The sequence below is a fragment of the Malus domestica genome, chromosome 15 (assembly GCF_042453785.1).
Source record: "Malus domestica chromosome 15, GDT2T_hap1".
In the NCBI taxonomy this organism is placed as follows: domain Eukaryota; kingdom Viridiplantae; phylum Streptophyta; class Magnoliopsida; order Rosales; family Rosaceae; genus Malus; species Malus domestica.
Genome location: NC_091675.1, coordinates 11,083,155 through 11,105,618, shown reverse-complemented (window position 1 = coordinate 11,105,618; position 22,464 = coordinate 11,083,155). Strand labels below are relative to the sequence as shown.

General features: G+C 38.5%; 1 protein-coding gene and 2 long non-coding RNA genes across 6 annotated transcripts; all 3 read right to left on the bottom strand.

Annotated features, from left to right (window-relative positions):
* Positions 1–7,894: 7,894 nt before the first annotated feature.
* LOC103446834 (uncharacterized) lies at positions 7,895–8,868 on the bottom strand. The gene is made up of 2 exons (XR_011576526.1): positions 8,382–8,868; positions 7,895–8,287 (listed from the first exon to the last, which is right to left on the bottom strand). It is a non-coding gene; the product is annotated as an uncharacterized lncRNA (long non-coding RNA).
* A 1,964-nt stretch (positions 8,869–10,832) lies between these two features.
* On the bottom strand, positions 10,833–12,143 carry LOC103446842 (uncharacterized). The gene is made up of 2 exons (XR_011576525.1): positions 11,450–12,143; positions 10,833–11,357 (listed from the first exon to the last, which is right to left on the bottom strand). It is a non-coding gene; the product is annotated as an uncharacterized lncRNA (long non-coding RNA).
* Positions 12,144–18,545: 6,402 nt separating this feature from the next.
* LOC103446849 (protein MULTIPOLAR SPINDLE 1) lies at positions 18,546–21,479 on the bottom strand. Of its 4 annotated transcripts, none has more exons than XR_001785627.3 (11): positions 21,230–21,476; positions 21,070–21,127; positions 20,852–21,001; positions 20,696–20,758; positions 20,439–20,527; positions 20,256–20,310; positions 20,018–20,131; positions 19,731–19,923; positions 19,390–19,649; positions 19,215–19,285; positions 18,546–19,073 (listed from the first exon to the last, which is right to left on the bottom strand). XR_001785627.3 is itself a non-coding variant. In XM_008386007.4 (10 exons), exons 1-10 carry the CDS (start codon positions 21,395–21,397, stop codon positions 18,889–18,891), a joined length of 1,137 nt encoding a protein of 378 aa, XP_008384229.3. In that variant the 5' UTR covers positions 21,398–21,479; the 3' UTR covers positions 18,546–18,888. The 4 variants fall into 4 exon arrangements, 2 of the variants coding, with proteins under 2 accessions (XP_008384229.3, XP_017177993.3); XR_011576524.1 differs by having other exon boundaries at positions 20,448–20,527; positions 21,230–21,474; XM_008386007.4 differs by lacking the exon at positions 19,390–19,649 and having other exon boundaries at positions 20,448–20,527; positions 21,230–21,479.
* Between the last annotated feature and the right edge of the window lie 985 nt (positions 21,480–22,464).

The window sequence follows — 22,464 nt, the reverse complement described above, 5'->3', positions numbered from 1 at the left end:
AAGGGCTGAGCTCAATGGGCTTGGTAGCTCGGCCCAAGGGTATGGGCTTTTGGGTTAATAAACTTGGGCTGGGTTTAGTGTTGGGTTAGGATTAATGGGCCAAGGGTTTTGGGCCCGGTTAATGAGTTGGGCTTAATTTAGTGGATTGGATTGGGTTTTAGGTTATTGGGTTTCATGGACCAAATAAGTTGGGCCGGTTTTGGTTTGTTGTCTAATTCGACTCGAATCAGATCGTGGGTTGCTGAACAACACGAAGAAGAAAGATGGAGCTTCCAAGCTCTAGTCATCTCCAACACACCACTAAACCTAATGATATAAAACACCAAAAATAAGCCCAGGGAACAAGAATCGAATTGTACCTAACTCGTGGCATGTCACTGTCGAAGTTGGTTGAAAAAAGACCGGCAAGTCTCGGGTTCCCTCGCCGGAAACTGGGGAATTCTTCTCGAGTCAATTGCGTGCTAAACTTTCGCAAAAAACAAGTAACTATTGAGCAATTAAACTCGTACACCACTTAAAGACATAGAAGAGTGATTATGAGGTTTACCTACTCCCGAGGAGGGGTGGTACTCGTCGGAAAAATCGATCTGGTGGTCTTGGTTCTTGCACTCGCTGAGGGAGGAGAGGAAAGAGAAGTACATGAGAGGCATTCAGAAGGGTGAAGGAGAATAAAAAGAGGGTTGGTGGTCTGCGTGCGTGTGTGTGTTGTTCAGAAAAGATGAGAGAACGAGGGTGAGAGCTGAGGGAGAGAGGTCCGAGAGTGAGAAATGGATCCGAGAGATGTGGGGAGAAAAGAGTGCCACATGGCAGGAGAAGGTAAGAGGTCGGGGGACCAAAAAGCAACAAAGGCCCCACTCGGCTCACCATTTTAGGCCCAAAAGTAAACAATCCAAAATATCTTTCGTGTGTGAAAAGATCGAAATGCCCTCATTCCAAAATCCATAAATAAATTCAGAACACGTTGTTACAAACAGAGTGGCCTTATAGTGATGTAGAATTGCCTTGGGAGAAACTCATCATGTTGTAAATTGTGCTTGAAAAGGAATTTTTTAGTATGCTCCAAAATATCTTATACTTTAGAATTTTTGGCACTAAAATCTGTCAGATAAAATTATAGTGCATACAATATACAGGGTACCTAAGAGTTGTTTGTCTAGCGGTTGGGTTCTTGGTTTTCTCTCTAAGTGGTTTGGGGTTCTATCTCTCCGACGATACCCACCTAGCAAATGCTAGAGTTTCTTACTCAGCAAATGTTGTGAGTCAAGCGGGGGCCTAACGATTAGTTTGGTCAAAGACTCGGATACACTAGTTTCAAAAAACATAAGTGTATTTATATATATACATGAGCATACCATTAAGCCTGTAGCAGACCATTTGGTTATGGTTGATGAGACTTAAATGGCTATTTGATGAATGATGATGGGCACTTTTGATACAACCAGATGAGTATAGAAAAACTTCAGTGCGGATATCTGGATTACTTGGGCGTTTGCCTCCACATTCACATAAGCGAAGTATCTCATGAGTCTCTGGCGTTGATTGGGATGGGAGGAACTGCCCAAATATGTAAATCTTGAAGCGGAATATGATGAATTGGTTAGATCTGTTCATGGCTAGAATTTCCATCAGGGATGTCTCTTAGCCGACGAGCACACATCTTCCCGAGAGGTTGGCGCCGGTTGATGCTTTCTGTCGGGCTTCTGCTTCACTGGCGGGCTTGTCGAGCAAAGCTTATCGGGCAAGGCTTGTCGGGCAAGGCTAAAAGAGAAGGACATAGTTAACTTTGAAAGGTGCCTTTGTGGGGCCTTAGGTGTAGGCCTTGAGACTCACAATCAAGATTAACTTTTAAGTGCTCAGGCGTGCCACTGCCATCTTTAGCATGGCAAATGTAAAATGGATGTTGAGGTTTAGTTTCACATATACTCGAGAGGCCGTGTTAGTTATGACAGGTGCCTTTGTGGGGCCTTAGGTTTAGGCCTTGAGGCTTCCGATCAAGAACTAACCTAGTACTCGAATATATGATGTCTGTTTTATTGTTTGCAGAAGTGCTATAACCATTATACTTCTGATTATTCGAGCCCGCAGAGCAGAATGAACCCAAATAGGTGCCTTTGTAGGGCCTTAGATATAGGCCTTAAGGCTTCTCATAAGAATTCCTTCTATACTCAAACGTTCTACTATAATCATAAAATAATAGAAATAAAACTCAGAAATAGATCGATTACTTGCGCTCCAAGTAACTTTGGACTTCTTGTTATCAAAGCTTGTCATGGATGGGTTAAGTCCACATAAGGTTCTTTTTTATGCCTTGAGACCAATGACTTTTAAATGATCAAACTTACATGCCCGAGAGCTTAGAACTTGGATCTAGTTTGAACTGTGAAGACATATTCAAATCAGATTCAAGAGCTGAGAGAGTCTTTTGATAGTCATCTTACTAGAAATAACTTGAATACAACTAGAAGTATACATCATATTGTTAGGCTAATGAATGAAAAGACAAAAAAACAAAGAGGGTCGGGCAAGGCTAATTGTCTTGCAACTTCCTATCTTTATGGTTTATCAAGGGGTTTGAGAGCTTTTAGAAATGGGGGTAAGGAGATGAGTTTACAGAAAGAAATCGATACTACAGCAAGCTTAGGACAAGGTAGCAGAGCTATTGCAAAGGCTTTTGGTGAGGGTTTATCCAGAAATGGATGAAGGCTTGGGCTGACTACAGCTTCGTTTGAAAGCAAATCTGGCTTTGAGCAGAGTTTGTGTTTGTATTTGTTTGTTTGATTGAGGGTCCTTATCTCTGATTTCTTTTTCTTCTTTTATAGACATTTCAGTTTGGCCTCATGAAGCAATAATCTTGCCCGAATGCAGCTTGAAGGGTAATGACTCATCAGCTATTTACTTGTACTGTCACTGTAAAGTACTTTTGGGCTGATTAGCTGGCTGGTCTATACCACTTGGTCCCTAGGCAGGTGAGCAAGTGGTGCAAATGATCTGCACCTAGTCGGGAAAAGCCTTTTCTGCCTTCCCGGGCTTGGGCTGGACTTCGGGCTTCTCTCCTCATTTTGGGCCAATTCCCTTTTGAGCCCAAAGTAAACAGTGCCCCTTTCAATTGATATTCAAACTGGAATTCTAGGCGCCAATATTGATTGAATAGCTCTCCATTAAAACCCATGTCTCTCTCTCGGGATTTGCACACCTTATAAAGATAATCATCACTTTCCTACAATCACTTCACTAACCCATGAATCCTTTGTATTCTTTAGCACGAAATCCCTCTACAATTGAAAATTTTATTAACCTTTTAAACGTTTTGCTTCTCTAAATCTTTCAGATTCTCTATTGCTCTTTGCCCAATAACTTTTACCCTTATTGTCTTCTTTGCCATTCTCATTCCAAACTTCATCAAATGGCTTCAGGATCCAGCCAAATCCAACTATCCTATGAATCTGGTGAAGGAATCGCCACTTTGCGTCGTTTACTCAACGAACTGCATCGCCCTTGGGCAGGTTTGCATTCTGAGCTTTTCTTTGAAGTGCATGGGGTACAATCGTTGGGTCCATCATGGATTTCTAAGGTCCCTTCCGTGATAGAGAACAATATGCCCAGGGATAACTGGTTTTCCCCAAATCCCCTTTTGGTTAAGTCGGGCATTTCTTCATCCAAGTGGTCGTTATATCGTCAAGGCTTTCCTTTGATGAATGATCCGGCTTGGGCTCAGTGGATCGATGAACTAGAGCCAACTTTTAAGAAGAAATGGATGAATAATGGTATTTATGAATTGATAATGCTTTCAAAAACTACCATTATTCCCAAGCCCGAATTGCTTGCTTCTTCTATTCTTTTCTGGAATTCGGGCACAAACACTTTTGACTTCCGTATGGGTCCCATGTCTCCAACTATTCTTGATATGGCCCAGGTATTCGGGCTAAGGCTATTGGACAGGATAGTGGATGTTACTCAAGACTGGGCTCCTCCCTCAATTGCTGAAAGCTCAGGGTCATCTGCCTCTTTCCTTTCCTTATAATATAATTCTGCAACCTTCAAGAGTTATGGGACTTCCTTCAAGGGCTTCATCCCTTTTGTAAAGGAAAATTTTAGAGCAGGGTCTTCTCATGTTGATAAAGATCAAGAGCACATGTATTTCCTCCTATACTGGCTCAACAAACATGTCTTCCCCAATAAATCTAAAGGAGTGAAGGTTGAATGGATCCCCATGGTGGAAGCTCTTCATAACTTTGATGATGTAGCAACAAGGCCATTCCTTCTTTCTCATCTTTACCATCTTCTTTTCGAAATGACTCAAGGCGAGCCATTTGAGACTAACCTGAATAGACCCATATGGATGATACAAACATGGCTTCAATGGTACTTTCCAGAGTTTCGGGCTGCGAACTTAGAGTTCCCAGAAGGTGTGGCCTCTGCCCGAATCCTAGCTGAAGCTGCTCCTACCGATCACTCCACATTCGCCTGCTTTTACTTCTTCAAAGTTTGTAGGACTCGATCAGACTTAGAATGGGGTGCGTCGGTCTTGAGGAGATATCATTGGTTTTCTGACCAAGCATTTCAAGATGCTCATGGGGAAAATGCCACCTCCATTTGCAAAGAGAAATTTATTAGTTGTATTCAACCGAGAGACATGGCCTGGGGAGTTCGGGGCAATTGATATGATCGAGGGTTGGAGGTGTATCACCCTAACTTTTGCAGCAGGTAGTTAGGTTTTAGGCAAGCTATTCCCCGATTGTGGCACTTCCTTTCGATTGTCATCTCTTTCCGAGTCGACTTTTCGAGCTGCCCGACGTAGTCTTGAAGTCATGAGTCAGGCTGCCCGAAAGTCCATCATTCTTAATTTTGAATGCACTTCACTCTTCTCTTCTTGGTGGGCAGACAAATGGACCAAGAAATATGGAGGAGACTTGAGAGAGACTCATGATTGCCTTTTCAGTCAATTTTCTCTCAAATCATAACCTAGTTCGGGCGAACTTGAAAATTGGAAGGAGATGATCTAGGAGAAGAATCGGTTACTTCTGATAGGTATTTCTTCTTCTTATCTTGATTCTGTATCCCTTCTTCTGAAGCTCTTTAACTTTTACCTTGCTTAATCCTGCAGCCCAAGTGAATGTTGAATCGGTACCTATTGAGTCTGAGGATGACTCAGCTGACGCAGCAGTTCTTCATGGAGCTGCAGCAGAGGCTAAAAGACGAGAAACTGGAGAATGTGGGGACGTTTCAGAAGATTCAGGGGCTGAAGAAGAAGCGCCTGAAGTCATCACCCAAGTGTCTAAGCGAAGGAAAACAGTTGTGATTGAGACCTCAGATTCTGATCTTGCATCCCCACCCAAGAATAAACGACCAATTCATACTAGAAATAGTAAGAGATCAAGAACCGTCCAAACTCACAAGTCTTCAACCTCATTTGCTCCAATTTCTGAGGCAGGTAGAAAGAAGCAAAAGTCTTCAAGTGAGTCTTGTTCTTTTTTATCAGATCGCCACCCTTCCTCTTTATCTAATTACCCTTGCTTTCCTTGAAAACAGGACCTCAAACATCTAAGAAACCAACCATTGCTTCTAAGGAGGAACCATTAGGAGCTGAAATGCACAAAAAGGCTGAAGAATTGCGAAATATTACCCTCAAAGAACTTGAGGTATAATTTATGTTTATATCTGCATAATCTTTCCTGCTTCCACAAAAACCTGAGCATGATTTACTTGAATCAGGCTGCAAGAGAGGAAAAGCTCCATCCGCCCGAGGTCTCTTCGCCACTTGCCCGAGAAACAAGCCTCTCTCCTCCCCGAGTTAATCATTCAGAGGTGCATTCCCTTCTTTCTCGATCCTTGGGCAATTTTATAGTCTCTGGAGCTAATGTCTGAACCTTTCTCTTCTTCTATCTTTCTCCAGGTCGAGGTATCTGCCCCTTTGCCTAGTCAAGGTTCTCCTTTGAAGTCTTTGATTTCTCCTTCTGCCCTGGAGGCAACTCCATCTTCTCAATTTGATCCATCCATCGGAGTTATGTTGCACTTTGTGGATGAGGACATTAATTTGGTGAGTAACTGTCCTTACATTGACTTTCTGTGCATTGCTTCCATATTAACTTCTATTCATATTTCTTGCAGCCTTCTTCATTACATGAAGCACCCCAACCGTTAGTGGCAATATGTGATGAACTCATAGTCCCTGAGATTCCTGTGACCTCAAGGGTAGCGGTATTGCAGATGTTTGCTTGTCCGACGGTTACTACCGATGAACCTCCTTCTTCTCGGGGTCAAACTTAGGTATTAAGGTATTTTCTCCTTTGTTTTTGTCTTACAATCTGCTTACTAACAATTATTGTTATTCCTGGATACTTCTAGGGCATTGGCGAAGGTTTAGGCGCAGCTTTTTCTTCCCCTGTCAGTGGTACATAGTCTTCCCCTCAACCAGGAATCGGTACTCTTCCTTGTGAAGCCCCAGGGCTTAGTCAGGTATATCTCTTCTTCCTAAAGTTTCCCTTTGCTCCAAACTATATTATTGTCTTAATCTGGTTTTCTTTGGTCTTTGCAGCAAGTTCTGGAAGAAGCCTCTCTTCCTCGTTTGGTTCGTAAGTCAAAGTTCCCCCGACCTTATTTAACCATTAGAAGTGCCGGGATTTCCCATCCTGGAATTGAGAAGATCGGGAAAACAGAAACTGCCCCATCAGTAGATACTACTTCATTAGAGGAAACGAGAATGCAAAATCCTCCTCTTGCTTCTCCATTTTCAAAAACTGCTAAGTTGCCCGAACTTTTTGAAGAATTCGGGCAACTTGAGACAAGGCTGAAATCTTCAAAGCATCTTGCCGTATCTTCTGGTCTTCAAGAGCAGCAACGAGCTTTCCAAGAATGGGCTAGGAATGACTTCTCAGCTTCATTCAGCCTCAAGGCTCTTCATGATATAGAGAAGGTTACAATGAAGCTACTCAAAACCGGTCAGCTATCCAAAACTCAACATGATTCATTTCTCTCTTTCTTTGAGAATCTGAGGGCTCTCCGGGATCAATATAAGAGAGCTGAAAGACAAGCCAATCGTGTAAGATGTTTCCAGGAGAAAGAATCAAGTACTTATGCTCAGGTAGAAAGGTTGATGAATGACAGTTCACTGACAAAATCAAGGATTGGAGTGGTGACTTCTAAAATCCAGAAGCTAGAGGAACAATTGGTTGTTCTCAAAGCTGAGCAAGCAACTCTTCTTGACGCCCTCGAAAACCAAATCGATGAAGTGAAGAAGTCAAACTCGGATTTAGAGCATACTAAGTCTCAACTTGCAAATAGCCATATTGTTTTAGCCGAACCTAGTAGGATCCTTGCCATCATGCAGACATATCATTCTCGAATAATCACTCTGAGTTGAGATGTAAAATTATTAGATTAGAATGTATTTGTAACCCTTCTTTTAGCAAAATGAACATGTATTTGTCTTTTGCTTGCTTCGCTTCTGGCTTTTATCTGAACTTATTTCGGGCAACTCTTTGCCCCCTTATCTATTTTCTTCTTTCTTCTGCTTCCCTTACTAATACCAATTCGGGTTTCTCCCAATTAGATTGATCGTGTTGATAGGGGCTTCCGGGAAAGGATTGGAATTGTGGGAGAAGTATTTTGTATATGCTGGTGTGTGAAGCTCTTTACAAAGGTTCTGTATCTATTCCACTTCTACTTATCGAAAACCTTGTCCGATACTGCCGATAAGTCGGATTGTATAAATTATCAACCATGTATTAATGCTTTTCTCTTCGTATTTAGTATCTTTTTTTTCGTTTTACATATACGAATCATGTTTCTGCTTTCGTTTAGACACCACATCTCGTCGGCTGTAGTTCTTTGTGTGGTATGACAGTTACCGGACAGCATACGCTTTGGCTAAGACCAGGGGAAGAACGGAAGAAAATTATGAAGCAATTCAATAAGTAGATATTCTAATTTACAATTACATAAGAAACAGGTTAGAGAAATGGGTTTAACACGGGTTTAACAGCGAAAGTTTCATCGCAAAACTTCCACATCGATCGCATCCTAAATCACGTTTGCAAAATTACCTCAAGCGATTAGTACAGAGCAAAGATGATCGATCCAACAGCAACGTGCCTGAGCACTGCGAAGAGGAAGAAAGTGGGGGGTTTAGCTAGTAAAGGGCTTGCTGCACCCTTGCTGGGATGGGTGTGCCTAAGGTCGGAGGCACCACCGTAGGATGGCTTTGCTTTTTGGGAAATCCTTAAATGCTGAACTTCATGCATTATTTGATGGTCTTTTCTGCTTGATTTGTTCATCATATCATATACATCTGCAGAGCTTATTAACATGGATAAAATTAGCGAAAAAGAACGTAGGGAGATCGGATATATTTCTCGATCAGTCGAGAGAATTTGTGAGCTTACCCTTAAGTTTGGGGTGACCATGCTGCTTCTTCAGAGGTGTATAACCTCCGGTTTTAGGGTTGGAAGTGCTTTCGCATGCAGAACGAACAACCAGACAGAGAATAAAAAACGACCATATTAGTAATTCTGTTCTCATCTTCCCTCAAATATTAACTGTAACTAATTTTTCAAAGGTGGTTGATGAGGAAGAGGGACACACTTATATAGACTTTTGTTGCTATCTGTTTGTGTAATTAGCACTAATTAAAAATAAATATAAAGTTAATTAGGGTTTTCATATGGCTGGTGGACAAAGTACTGATTCTTGCTAATCTGCTGCAGGCACATGCATATGTGTATGCGTGTGGTTTTGCATTCTTGGTTCGTAATCGTATAGAGAATTTATTCACAATCCATGCTTTAAGCCATACAAGAGGGCAGTACTTAGTCATCAATTATACGTAAACACAAATTGGGCGGGGGGATTTGCGATTCGACTCTGGCTGTGGTCGATCGTGTTGTGTTCTGACATAATTAGCTCTCAGTATAGTAGTATGAATATCTCTTTAATGTCGGAAAATGTTTAAGTTCGAATCTCTCTCTCAGCGATTTATTGTGAGAGAGGTTTGATGAAAAAGAATAAATTAGCTAGAGACTTTTTTTTTTTAAAGATCGACCAAATCACTTTGAATGGATAGAAAAGAATATGATGCCTCTATTATCTTCTTCTTGGAGAGCCCTCAAATACAAAGGAATTAATGGCTTTGCTTTGCTTATTCATCAGGGAATATTTTTGTTAGTCACTCTCAAGTAATGGTGGCGTTCACCACCTTATTTATCATCTTTTTAATTTTCGATATTTATCTAGTGAATAGACATAAATTTAAAAATTTAAACTCATTCAATAATATTAAATAGGGTGGTGAGCATTATCACCATTTGGAGAGATTTTTCAATCTACTTGGCATATGGAGCAGAACACCACATGTCATAATATTATAATTGGAGGAAAGTTTTTTGTATAAGTGTTTCTCAAGGAGTGGTACTACGCCCACCCCATTGTCTTATTTTCTCACCCCATTTTATGTTTTCACCCACCAAAAGTGTTAAAAGAAGAAAACACTCTTTTCTCATCCCCCATCATTCCTAAAATACCCTAATGTGATTTCAGCCCTCGATACCCCTACTCCGTTGGAGTGCCGCACCAACTCCCAACATCCAACCCAGGTCCCCAACCATCGGAACACCACCATGGCAGCAAAACTGCCTCACCACCCATCTTCTTGTTCCCTGCATAGTTTAGATATTTTATTTTTCCTATGAATTTCAAGTATTGCAGATTGCAATGGAATTCAATGGGTGGGTTATGTATTTAAAGTTTTAGAAAGAAAGGAAATGAGAGAGAAGGGAGGTGAGGTTTGGATTGAGATTAGAACCAAAGAAGGGGCTGGGAGGACAAAAAGTGTAAGGCCATGGATGTTATGAAGCAGTGATGGGTGATATATGATCGATTAGTTTGTATTTGATTAGATCACTAGAATTAGGATTTTGGAGAAATAAAAAATGAAAGTAGAAATACTTGTTTACAAGAGATGGGATTTCGTCCCAGAAGGCACAATAATTAAATTGAAAGAGAGAAGAATTTTTTTCTTTTACAAAGATGGTTAACGGGCATAAGGAAATGGGCAATCCGACAATGTGCAGTGGACATAAGGAAATTGGCAATATGCAGTATGTTTTTGTTTTGGTCCTTACATGTCATTTTACAAGAGGGTAAAATTGACATTAAAATTTAGGGGTGTGATATCCACACACCCTTTTTTACTTCTCACACACCCTTCTAATTTTCGACCGTCGGATCAGATGAATTGAAGAAGATCAACGAACATAAATTAACAAAATGTGTGTGAGAAGTAAAAAGGGGTGTGTGGATAGCACACCCCTAAAATTTATACTAAAATGTGAGTGGGGAAATAAGACAACTCGGTGAATTTATCAGCACTCTTCTCAAATTATTATGATATGTGGTGTTTCACCCCTGTATTTCGGTTACACTGAAGAATTTTAGTGAGGGTGGTGAGCGAAAAATGAAAAAGGCTCCGTATCTGTTATCATGTTTCTACCAACCACTTATTAATCTCCATAAATTAAGGGAATTGCAATTGACACTTAAAAAATCTCATTTTGCACTCCAAACTTTCTATAATTAGAGAAAAAATTACACTGGTGAAGAGTGTAAAATTAGATTTTTGGAATGCTAATAACAGTCACCAAATTAATATACATGCCTTTTGCTTTTCTCATCCAAAATTTGGAATGTCTTTTGAAATTTCAAAAATTTTCATCCTTTATTTCCGATCCAATATACCCGGAAATCAAACCCTCAACACAAATATATTAATTGTAAAAGTGTTCCAGTATGATACAATAATTTTTTTTTCGACGTGCATACGTGGTACATGACCATCAAAATCAGGAACATGAAGTTTCTATATTCTTTTCCAGGAAACAACATACAAATTTATGTGGGGTTGATGATATCAATAGCATATACATACCTATTGATACATCACAATTGAAAGAATGAACACAGAATTAAGATTAACACAGCCGGTAGGATGGCGGCGCAGACATTCTAATTTACAAATAAGAAGCAGGTTTCGGAAACGGATTTAAACGCCGTGTTTAACAGCGAAAGTTTCATGCAAAACTTCCACATCGATCGCGTCCTAAATCACGTTTGCAAAATTACCTCAAGCGATTAATACAGAGCAAAGATGATCAATCCAACAGCAACATGCCTGAGCACTGCGGACAGGAAGAAAGTGGGGGGTTTAGCTAGTAGAGAGCTTGCTGCACCCTTGGTGGGACGGGGGCGCCTAAGGTAGGAGGCGCTACCGTAGACTGGTTTTGCTCTCAGGGAAATCCTTAAATGCTGAACTTCATGCATTCTTTGATGGCTTTTTCTGCTTGATTTGTTCATCATATCATATACATCTGCAAGCGTATAACATTGATACAATTAGCGAAAAAGAACGTTGGGAGGTCGGATATATTTCTCGATCTGTCGAGAGAATTTGTGGGCTTACCATTATGCTTAAGGTGGTCATGCTGCTTCTTCAGAGGTGTATAATCTCCAGTTTTAGGGTTGGAAGTGCTTTCACATGCAGAATGAACAACCAGACAGAGAATAAAAAAGGACCATGTTAGTAATTCTGTTCTCATCTTCTCTCAAATATTAACGGTAACTAATTTTTCAAAGGTTGTTGATGAGGAAGAGGGACACACTTAAATCGACTTCTGTTGCTTTCTGTTTAAGTGTAATTAGCACTAATTATTAGTCATAAAGATAAAGAGAAAAGCATGGGCGGAGTTACCGAGGGGCTATAATGGTCCCCGGCCCATCATCCTTCCTTTTTTTTCCTAATACTCTATAGTAGCATGATGCTAATGCTGCATATCAGTTTAATATTCTTAAAATTTAAGTGTGTTCTCACATTAAACTCTTTTTCATTTTAGGCCAGAGCTCATTCTTCTCTCCATCCCTCTTATTGTGGTACATCTTCACTTTCTCTCCTTATTCTATAAACTTTTCTTTAGCTTTAACTTGTATTTTAAATAATTTCTTGCTTACTATTTATCTCATATTTGGGTTTTTGGATTTGTACAATGTTTTTAGTTATCTCTATTGAATTTTGGGTCTTTCAATTCTGCAAATTACTCTAATCTCACATGTTTTGAATTCAAATTACCTATATGTAAAAAACCTCCCTTCACAAACATGAAATCCTAACGCCTTCACCGGTGAAATGTAGAAGGAAAAAAAAAGTTGATTAGGGTTTTCTTGGCCAGTGGATAAAGTAAAGATTCTTGTTAATCGGAATAAAATAGATCTACTGCAGTCACATGTATATGTGCATGCAAGTGGTTTTGCTTTCTTGGTTCGGAATCGTATCGAGATTTTATTCACAGTGCATGCTTTAAGCCATACAAGGGCAGTACTTAGTCAATTATATATGTAAACACAAATTGGGCTGGGGAATTTGCGATTCGATGGTGGCCGCGATCTATTAAGGTGTGTTTCTGACGTAACTAGCTCTTAGTATAGTTATAGAATCTCTTTTTAATGTCAAAACATGTTTAAATTCGAATCTCACTCTTTACGAATCATAGAAGATTGTGCTCTGAAAGTTAGAGTGAGGAGAGAGGTTTGATGAAAAAGATAAGGAAAGAGATCATCTCTGGATCTCTCCCTCCAAAGTCCAGGGATCAAGTGATTCGGGCCTTTAAAGTTTTGATCCAACGGTTAAAAATTATTATAGATTTTAAAAGTTTTTACTAACTTCTCTATTTTTAGCCTTTGAATCAAATTTTAAAAGTCCGGATCACTTGATCTTTAAGTTTAGAGGAAGATCCAAAGAGAATCTCTTTCCAAAGAACAATTAGCTAGAGACCTTTCTTAAAGGTCGACCAAATCACTTTGAATGGATAGAAGAGAATGTGATGCCTCTATTATCCTTTTCTTGGAGAGCCCTCAAAGACAAAGGAATTAATGGCTTGCTTCTATTTCTATGTGATGGATGCTTTGTTTATTCATCAAGGAATATTTTTGCTCACCAGCCTCAAGCGATGATGATGCTCACCATCTTATTTATCACCGTTATATGAGTTTAAATTTTAAAATTTGAGTAGTGAATAGATACAAATCTCAAAATTTAAACTCATCTAATGATAATAAGTAGAGTGGTCAGTACTACCACCACTCGAGGGTGATGAACAAAAATTCACCCTATTCATCATGTTTCTAGCTACCACTTAGTAATAAAAGTTAGGGTGATTCGATGAAAAGTATAAAGCAATTAACAAAAAGACTTACGTAATTTAATATGGTGGATTAATAATATCGGGGAAAATAACTAGGTTTGAAAATTCAGGTGTGAGCAAATGGATGATGAGCAAAAATGCACCATATTCATCGTGCATCTAGCTACCACTTAGTAATGAAAGTCAAGTTGGTTCCATGAAAAGCATAAAGCAATGAACAAAAAGAATAAGTTAATTTAATAGTGGATTAATAGCTAGTATCTTAAGGGAAAAAAAATAGGTTTGGAAATTTAATTAGCTGGTGAGTATTACCACTACTTGAGGGTGGTGAGCAAAAATACACCATATTCATCATGTTTCTAGCTATCACTTAGTGATGAAAGTCAAGGTGATTCAATGAAAGAGTAAAGCAATTAACAAAAAGGGTTACTTATTTTAATATGGTGGATTAATAGTACCTTATAGGAGGAAAATAACTAGGTTTTGAAATTCATCTCTTCTTCCATGTCTGCAAATCCAGTCTGAATCTCAATAAATGTACATGCATTTTGCTTTTCTCATCCAACATTTGGAAATGCCTTTTGAAATTTTAGAAATTTTCATCCATTAATTACGATCCAAATACATCCGAGAATCAAACCCTCAACATAAATATATCAATGGTAGAAGTGCTACAATACGACACAATTTTTTTTTACATACGTGCGTCGTACATGATCATCAAAATCAGGAACATGAAGTTTCTATATTCTTTTCTAGGAAACAACATACAAATTTATGTGGGGGTGATGATATCAATAGCATATACATACATCATACATCACAATGGAAAGAAAATGAACAAAGAACGAAGATTAACACAGCTGGTAGGATGGCGACGCAGACATGATGAGAAATTGAGATTGCAGCAGCAGCAGATGTCATATTTGCGTGAGACGAATTAGAAATTTTATTATAATATTCCCGGCAACGTTTCTTCCTGAGGGATGTAGCTCCACCCCCACCACCAATTAACGCACGGCCATGCAACGAAACCACCTCGTTTGTTTGCCTATGATGCTTCTTGCATACAGCTTCCATATAACGGTTGGGATCGCGATCGCGATCACGATCCTGTTCAGCCAAAGCTCTCTGAGTATGATCGTCACGCGCGGCAACGAAGAGGATTACAAACAATAAAAATATACGTCGAAACGACCTCATCATATTTTTCTCTCTGAAAACCCTAATTCCTTCCGGAGAAAATTAGGGTTTGCACACCTCCTGGGGATAATTTAATTATTAGAGATGATATGGTTTGAGGAGTAACGGTTACGTGCATGGTTTTGTTTCTCCCTTCCCTTCGTTGCCTACGATAATGTTCATGCAAATGGAGGTGGTAGGAAAATAGGAATGTAGGGAGACTGTAACGAATTTACATTAGCCAAACAAAATTGAAATTAGGCTTCTAAAAAGTATATAAAAAAAAATGTGCTTAAGTAATAACATTTTAGAGGGAGTACACGTTGTACGCAATAAGCTTGATTTGTTGTCCCATTTTTTCGCGTGATTTTTTAGAATATCGACATTGTATATGTGCTTTTCTCAAATCCATCCTAATCCCAACCGTTGTGCGATTTGTCAATTTATCGTTGTGCTTGTGCACCGTTGGTATTGAGTATTAGGAGAGACAAAATCCTTTTGCATGACTTTGGGGCCGGAAATTTAACGGCCTTATTTTTTTGAGTACCTTTTTGTAAATTTGTGTGAGGTGGACAACTAGAATGGAAAATTTTTTTAGTGTGATCGGTATACATCACGTGTCATTATACAAATAGTGGGATATATGTGCTAAAAAGTTAATAACTTAAAAAATAAAATTTCCCACCACTTCTATTATAAAATAGATGATGCACTACTTGTGTTCCCGTCATAATGAAAAATTTCTTACGAAAATGGGTTAATGAGGACTACATGATGTAAAATTGTCATTTGCCAAGCAAAACTAAGTATGCATATAAAGCCCTTTTCAAGCTTTTCAATACATCATTACATAGGTGGGTAATAATACTATTGATAACACAATAATACTTCTAAATTCTAAGAAAGGTCGGAGACATATACATATACGCATACGGATATATACATAGTATACGTACCTGATATAGAGAGAAAAGTATTCCTAATTTGAGTAGCAAGTTGTACGTAAATTGCATCGGAGAATTTAAAAGAGGAAGAAGAAAAGGCAAAGGGATAAACCAAAAGCAAGGGAAGGCATCTGAGTTGAAATTGGGGACGATGATGATTTGGCACGTTGCCCTTTGGGAGTCGGCCTATGTATTATCTTCTTGTGAATCCAAAGCTTCGGAGTACTCAAATCGTAACTGTTTGCAGCCCCTTCTGGTTCCTGCTGCTGCATCCGGACTTGCTGGGCGGCAAGAACCCTGGCAGGATTATTCAGGTGGGCAGTGGCATGGGCTGAGCTGGGAAGAGATTGAGAGGATATTAGTAGAAGGAGAACGAGGACGAGCTGCGAGAGACAGACTACAGACTTCATCTCACTTATCATGTCTTCAGGCCAAAGAGTAGTTGGTGTTGTTTTTTTTTTTTTTTTTTTTTTTTGAGAACTTAGTTGGTGTTGTTTAGACTTCTAATACTTTACTCTTCCAAGTAATGAATATATATACTGCTGGGTTGTAGCATCTATAGGTCCATCCGCGGGAAGAATATTATGTCCGACAGGCATCACACGCAATCGTGTGGGAACCCTCTGGTGGAGAAGGCCAAGTATTGCAAAGATTCTTTGGTGTGTTCAAAACACGAGATACTGGATATGTAGTATTTTGTCTCGTGTTCCGAACATACTGAAAAGTCTCTTTAAGTATTGGGTTATGTTATGTATGCATGAGACGATTTATATGAAATAGAATGACTTGCATTGTTGCCAAAAACTGAGATGACAACTTAATGGGTTATGTTGTAATTAGTACATAATAAACACAGTGTTTAAAATATAAGTATAGTGGAAATATTGATATGCAAATTTGTGGAAATATCGATGAATATATTGAATATTGATATCAGTTGCCTTCGATGGAAATGATGAAAATTTAAAATAAAACTTTAGGGATTGAAAAACATTTGTTTGGACAAAATGCAAGAGTGTCTCCGATATTTAACAAATATGTCAAAAATATTAACGATATATGTCGATTTTAGCCTAAACGTAAGAGTTTTTTCGATAATAGGTGAAGTTTAGACTTCACCCACCATTTCCATATATTTCTCTGATTTTTTGAATATTTTTATGAAAATATTGAGCGTATCAACAAAATTTTAAACACAAAATAAACAGGAGAATTAATAGTGGTTCACTTTAATTAGGCTACATTCATTTTATTTGGATTTGTATTTTAGTATATGAGGAGCTATTACATTTACATAGAGAGGAGCTAGGATATCTCTAAGGAGGAAGAGGAAGGCCCTTTACATAGAAAATAAGAGAGAGAGCAAGTGCCCAGCCGAGGGAAGAGATCCTCTCTGGACCTCTTCCACCAAATTATAAAGATTCGGAGATCCAAATCCTTGAAATTTGATCAAACGGCTATTAACAGAGGACATTTCTAACAGTTATAATAATTGTAGCTGTTGGATCAAATTTCAAGGATCCAGATCTCCCTAAGATTTGGTGGGAGAGATCCGGGAGGATCTGTTTCCCCAGCCGACCCCTCTTTCCTTCTAACGATGATTTAGCTCACGATTAACAAGTCTTCCTTTGTTGGTGATGTGGACATGATTGGCGAGTCTTCCTTCATTTATGTGCAAAGTATATAGCATCAGTAACTTGTCCCTTGTATGAAATGGGAACACCTTCAGTTTGACGTCTTAATTTAGCTATCATGCATGATAAGATTGAGGCACTAAGGTGACAATATATTCATTTCATATAAGTTATTCGCATAAATACCTAATTTAACTCTCTACGCTAGAATTTGTGCTTTTAAGTGAGTCATGAGTCATCGAGCAAAGACTATTAGTCCACACATTTTCATGTGAGTCATCAAAGCAGATAATAAACCGCCTAATTCTAACTTCTTTATTACTAGCCACTTAAGTACTACGATCTAGTGATAATTTTTTTTACTTGTAAGTAAGAAGTTTTAAGTTCAATTCTCGCTAAATGAGAATTTGAACCACATTATTGCTAGCCCGTTGTGAGGCTAAGCTCACCCCCTCCCCCTTTAGTATAGATAATATCGTTTGTTAAAAAAAAAAACTTGTTTACTACTAATTATGGATAAATCATAAATATAAAATTAAAAGGATAATACTTGAGTATTCACTTTTTGGTTTTGTCCCATAATATTTTAACAAATGTTTTATTGTTTTAAAAAACAATGGACATGTTATTAATTTTTTTTAACTTTTAAAAACAAGGAACACATGTCATTTTCTGATTAACACAAATCAGAAAGAGAATACATAGAGTACTCATTAGTGAGAACCTAAGGCCATCTCCAATCAAAGGTTGCCCAGATGGCTTGATTTAGCCCTCTGGCCCTTCAAGAAATTAATATTTTAATGAACAATACAAGGTCATATTTGCTTCCATCTCCAACTGAGGGCCATATGGCTTGTTTTAACCATGTCACAAAAAACCGTCTCTAACCGAGAGCCAAAGGGTTATAGGGCCAAACATAATTTATTATTTAATGTTATTTAATGTTGTTTCATATTGTTTAATGTTGTTTCATATTGTTTAATGTTGTTTCATGTTGCTTAATTTAATTTAAGTTTGAATAATGGCTTCGGGAAGTTATAGGAAAAAAAAACAATTTTAAAAAAATTTGTAAAAAAAATTAAAAAATAACGGCTAGCTGACGTTAGCTAGTGTCAGCTAGCCGTTGGATTCAAAAATTTGTTTAAGAATTCATGTCGGATATAACCGACATGATTAATAACAATGCTGTCGATTATATCCAACATCAATTCTTAAATTTCTGGCCAGCCCGAGGCTGACTGGATTGGGCCAACCCTTTGGCCCTTTAGCCCTTTCAAATTCCGTGATGCCCACGAGACCTCTAGCCTAGCCCTCGGTTGGAGACGATTTTCGGGCTATTTTCGACCATCTAGACCCTTCAGTTGGAGATAGCCTAAGTATTATCCTCGGGCACCAAAGTTGAATATATTTTCTTGGATCGATACATTGGTCCTGATTTCATGATATTAATTAGGCAGTGGTCTCGGGGTTGTCCCGTCTCACTCGAAACCTTGGACCACTAATGTAATGTTAAACAATGAATTCAATTTCTGATTCGAGTCAAATAACGATTCGAAACACTTCTTTATGCACTACTTTAGAAATTCAAGGACTTCATCATATGGATATATAAAATACATCTAATTGCACTTTGCTTTCGAAAAGTTTGATAAAAAGTCTCAAATCCAACTCATATCAATTCACACGGATGCCCGTGCTCACATGCGGTACAAAAAATGCGGTCTCGTTATTATCGGAAAGGAACTTGACTAGGAAATATCATCATCAGCACCCACGTACTGACACCTCTCACAAAAACATGCTAACTCCCACCGATTCCACCTGGCGAGGTTTCCCTCAATTGACATAAATCTCAACCTTTTAAGAAATTTAAAAGATATCTGCTGCGAATTGACAAGTTCCAAAAGAAAAAATAATTCGTAAAATAATTTGCAGAGATGAGGTTCAGTGAAACAGATTGTCAAGAACTTCACGATTGAGCTTCTGCAGGGACATATTTTGGCCCACGAGTCTTGCCAATTCGCCTGCCACTCGATCCATGTACATCACATAAAGCCCGTTTCTGCTCTCCAAAACTTCTAATGCTTTACGTGCTTGAAGAACTGATGCCACCCACTCTTCAAACAGCACTGCAAATATCAAACCGTCGTTCGATTATTTCTCAGTTCAAAATATCTGGAAGGTAAATTGGCATTTGCTGCATTGTATATGGATAGAAAAATGTAAGGATGTCGAAAGCTTGTGAAATGAGTAGCAATTACTACACGTACTGGTGTTGAAACCTTCGTCCTTTGACCATTCAGATAAGTAATCGGATACCAAAAACTCAGTAAGCTGGATCCTGTCATCCACATTACAAGAAATCATATCAAAATCTCGTTCCGTTGGAAACTGATGAAGAATGTAAAAGTAAAAAATATGCACTTCAAAGTTATGCTGGTTAACCTTAGGTAAACTGACAAGGAACCATCCACAATTCTGCAGACTCGGTGGAAGAAACATGAGGGAAGAAGGTAGGATGCTTTTTTGTCTAGGGAAACAATGAGACTCTTAACGGATTTTTGCCACTCGAAGGACGGAACTCAAATCCCATGGTAATGCCTTTCTGCTCAGTATTTGGGTTTGTGGATCCTCAAACAACGTTTTATATCCAAATTGTCAAGGAATAAAAGGATGCAGAAAACAAGCAAGTTGGGTTTCGGTCCCTAATGAATAACAGTAACGGATGAAAAAATTGGAGAGATAATCACAGTCGAGAATGTGTTTTGTGGATCTGGAATGCTTACAGTATGAACATGCATTGATGCATGTTTGTAAAAGCATCATCAAATGGATCTTTGAAGAGGAAATTTTCCGCCAGGACGGAAATTCTCTGAGAAACTGAGAATAATGCACGTTGTCCAACGTAAGGCTCGCTTCCAAGCTTTCGGATCAAATGCTGAACGAAAAACTGAGCCTCAGATTCAGAGTGTTCTGATCCTGGAAAAAAGTATAAGTAACACAATTAGCGAAATGATAGATTAACAATGAAAGAAAATTGTAATCCACAACCTAATTGGAAACAATAGCTTACCATTTCCCTGCAACGGGAAACACATTCGTCTAACCAAACGCGTGATTAAGCTGTTGATAATTCCTTCTATGAGTTCCACATTATTTACAGTGGATAACAGATTCTTCAGTGAAGCTTCAAGAAATTTGGAAACATAAATTCAGTGTGCCTGTTTTGTATTTTGATTAAAATAATTCTAGCAAATTAAGTAGCGGTTTTTCGGATCATGATCAATCAAAATACAAAACAAGCATGCTACCTAGAATAAAGTCTACAGCTTGGTGTGACCGGTTCATAAAATTAGCATCGTCTACCTGAAATTCCAACGAATCCAAGTTAGAACAAAAGCATATGATTACAATTAACACACCAGAAAATCAACCTATAATTAACCGTTTCTTTGTTTTTCGAAAGGGAAAAGGCAAATGATAAAGTGAGCTACGGATCTAACAGGAGAATCGCTTTCACAAAGCTCCACAAGAAAATCGATCGAAGCTCTAAGCTGCTCCATTTCATCTTCACTGTTTGTGTCTGCACTAGCAATTACTAAATGCATATAACTTTCCACAAAACCCCCAAATCACAAAGCTCTCAAATATCTTATGATAAAAAAACAGAATTTAAAGCCGGAAAATGGTAGGAATCGATACAATAGGACTGAATTGCCATAAAATTAAATTAAATCAAAGCTCAATGCACCTGAGAAATGGCGGCGCTGGGACGATCCGCTTGTCCTTCTTCTTCTCCTTTCCTTGAAACGCACTGCAAGAAAAATGATTTGTTAGAAAAGAAGTGTATACACAAAGTTGATGAGAATACGAGAAAGAGGATGATGATGAAGGTGATGATGAGAACCGTGTCGAAGAAATCTGCGTCGCAAGACGTCATTGAATCTGCATTGAGAGGGATCTGGAAGCCGCTTGCTAGGGCTTAATTTCCCCAAATTATCGAAGAAATAACACTTGCAGGAAGCGCTCTCCGGGAACAAGTCGCACTGCGAAGCGTCTGAAACCGAAAAGTAAAATTAAGGATTGAGCAGCTTATAGATGGAGAGAGAGAGGAAGAGAGAGGACCTTCAGCTTCGTTGAGATCCTGCCGGAGTCTCAAAAGCTCGAGCTTTCGCTCCTTGGCCTGATGCACAACTCAATTGATTAGGCTTCTTCTTGGATTTCAGAATTTAATGAAATTGTGATCGGAATTCAAGTGCATTCAATTCAAAGATGCGAGAGAGACCTTTCGCTTCCATCGGAGAGCGTCGGATTGATCGACAGAGGGTGGAGGAGGAGGAAGGGGCTGATTTTGGAGAAGTTTTGATCGGAGAAGAGAGATGGCGACGGCTACCCTCAGCGACTGTTCGTCCGCCACTGACTGCGCTACTTGCTGTTGTTCGCTGCCTGACATTTCTCTGTCACTCCACCCAGTCTCGCGGGAAATTATTTCTCTGCTTTTAACCTTTGGTTTTATTTATGCAATCTTTTTATACAAAAGTCCGTTGAGAGTTTTATGTTCCAATTAATCGGTAATCCTCCGTAAAAGGAAAATTAAAATATTAATAATAAGTTTTAATTCAATATTTTTGTTAGAAAGTGAGGGAGATAGCTCAAAAATTAGTAAAAAGAAACTACTCATTTAGTATATTTAGAAATACCAAAGCTAGTTACTAAATATTACGGTATAGTGATATTCATCTTCATTAAGAAGTAAGAGATTTTAGATTCGAATCTCGTGGATAACAAATTCAATATAAAATTAGGCTGCTAATTGTATGGCTTAGCCGAACTTCCTCTTCCCCTCCGCTTAGTGTAAAAAAATATCAATGAACTCAAAAGCTAAAAGAGTTATCGACGAAGTAGTAAAAAACATGAGATAAAATGAAGCTAACAGTGTTATTGAAGATAGCAAGCAACGTGAGAAGGCAAAAGCTCAATTTTAGGGAGCAAATATGAGTATAACGTGAGAAGGCAAAAGCTCAATTTTAGGGAGCAAATATGAGTATAACGTGAGAGTCTAATACAAAGTTAAATTTAAAATTTTAGAGTAATTTCGAGCTCATTTAGAAGTGTGTTTAAAATAGCTAAAAACGCTTTTGGTGAAATATTTTGAAAATTCTTAAAAAAATTGCTTCTTGCTGCAAAAACCACTTTAAATGAATTTGAAAGTCAAAAACATTTTCTCTAAAGAACTTTCAATCATGTCGAAAGCACTTCCAAATGAGCTTCCACTTTCAAATTTTTATTTCATGGATCCCCACTTTCCCCATTAATCAATGAATTTGAAACTCAAAAAAATTTTCTCTAAAGAACTTTCAATTATGTCAAAAGCACTTCCAAATAAGCTCCCGCTTTCAAATTTTTATTTCATAGATCCCCACTTTCCCCATTAATCATCATTTTTTGTCGCACATTTTCAGCTTAAAAACTGAAAACAGAAATAGTTATAAAACAAAACCCTAGTTTGATCGGTTTATC

What these genes read in the sequence shown, in the direction of transcription:
- LOC103446849 (XM_017322504.3), bottom strand. Translation starts at nt 21,397, where the DNA reads ATGTCAGGCAGCGAACAACAGCAAGTAGCGCAGTCAGTGGCGGACGAA. An exon ending in CTCTCCGATGGAAGCGAAAG is followed by an intron (nt 21,128 to 21,229) that starts GTCTCTCTCGCA and finishes GTTGTGCATCAG; the next exon opens with GCCAAGGAGCGAAAGCTCGA. An exon ending in TTTCCCGTTGCAGGGAAATG is followed by an intron (nt 19,924 to 20,017) that starts GTAAGCTATTGT and finishes ACTTTTTTCCAG; the next exon opens with GATCAGAACACTCTGAATCT.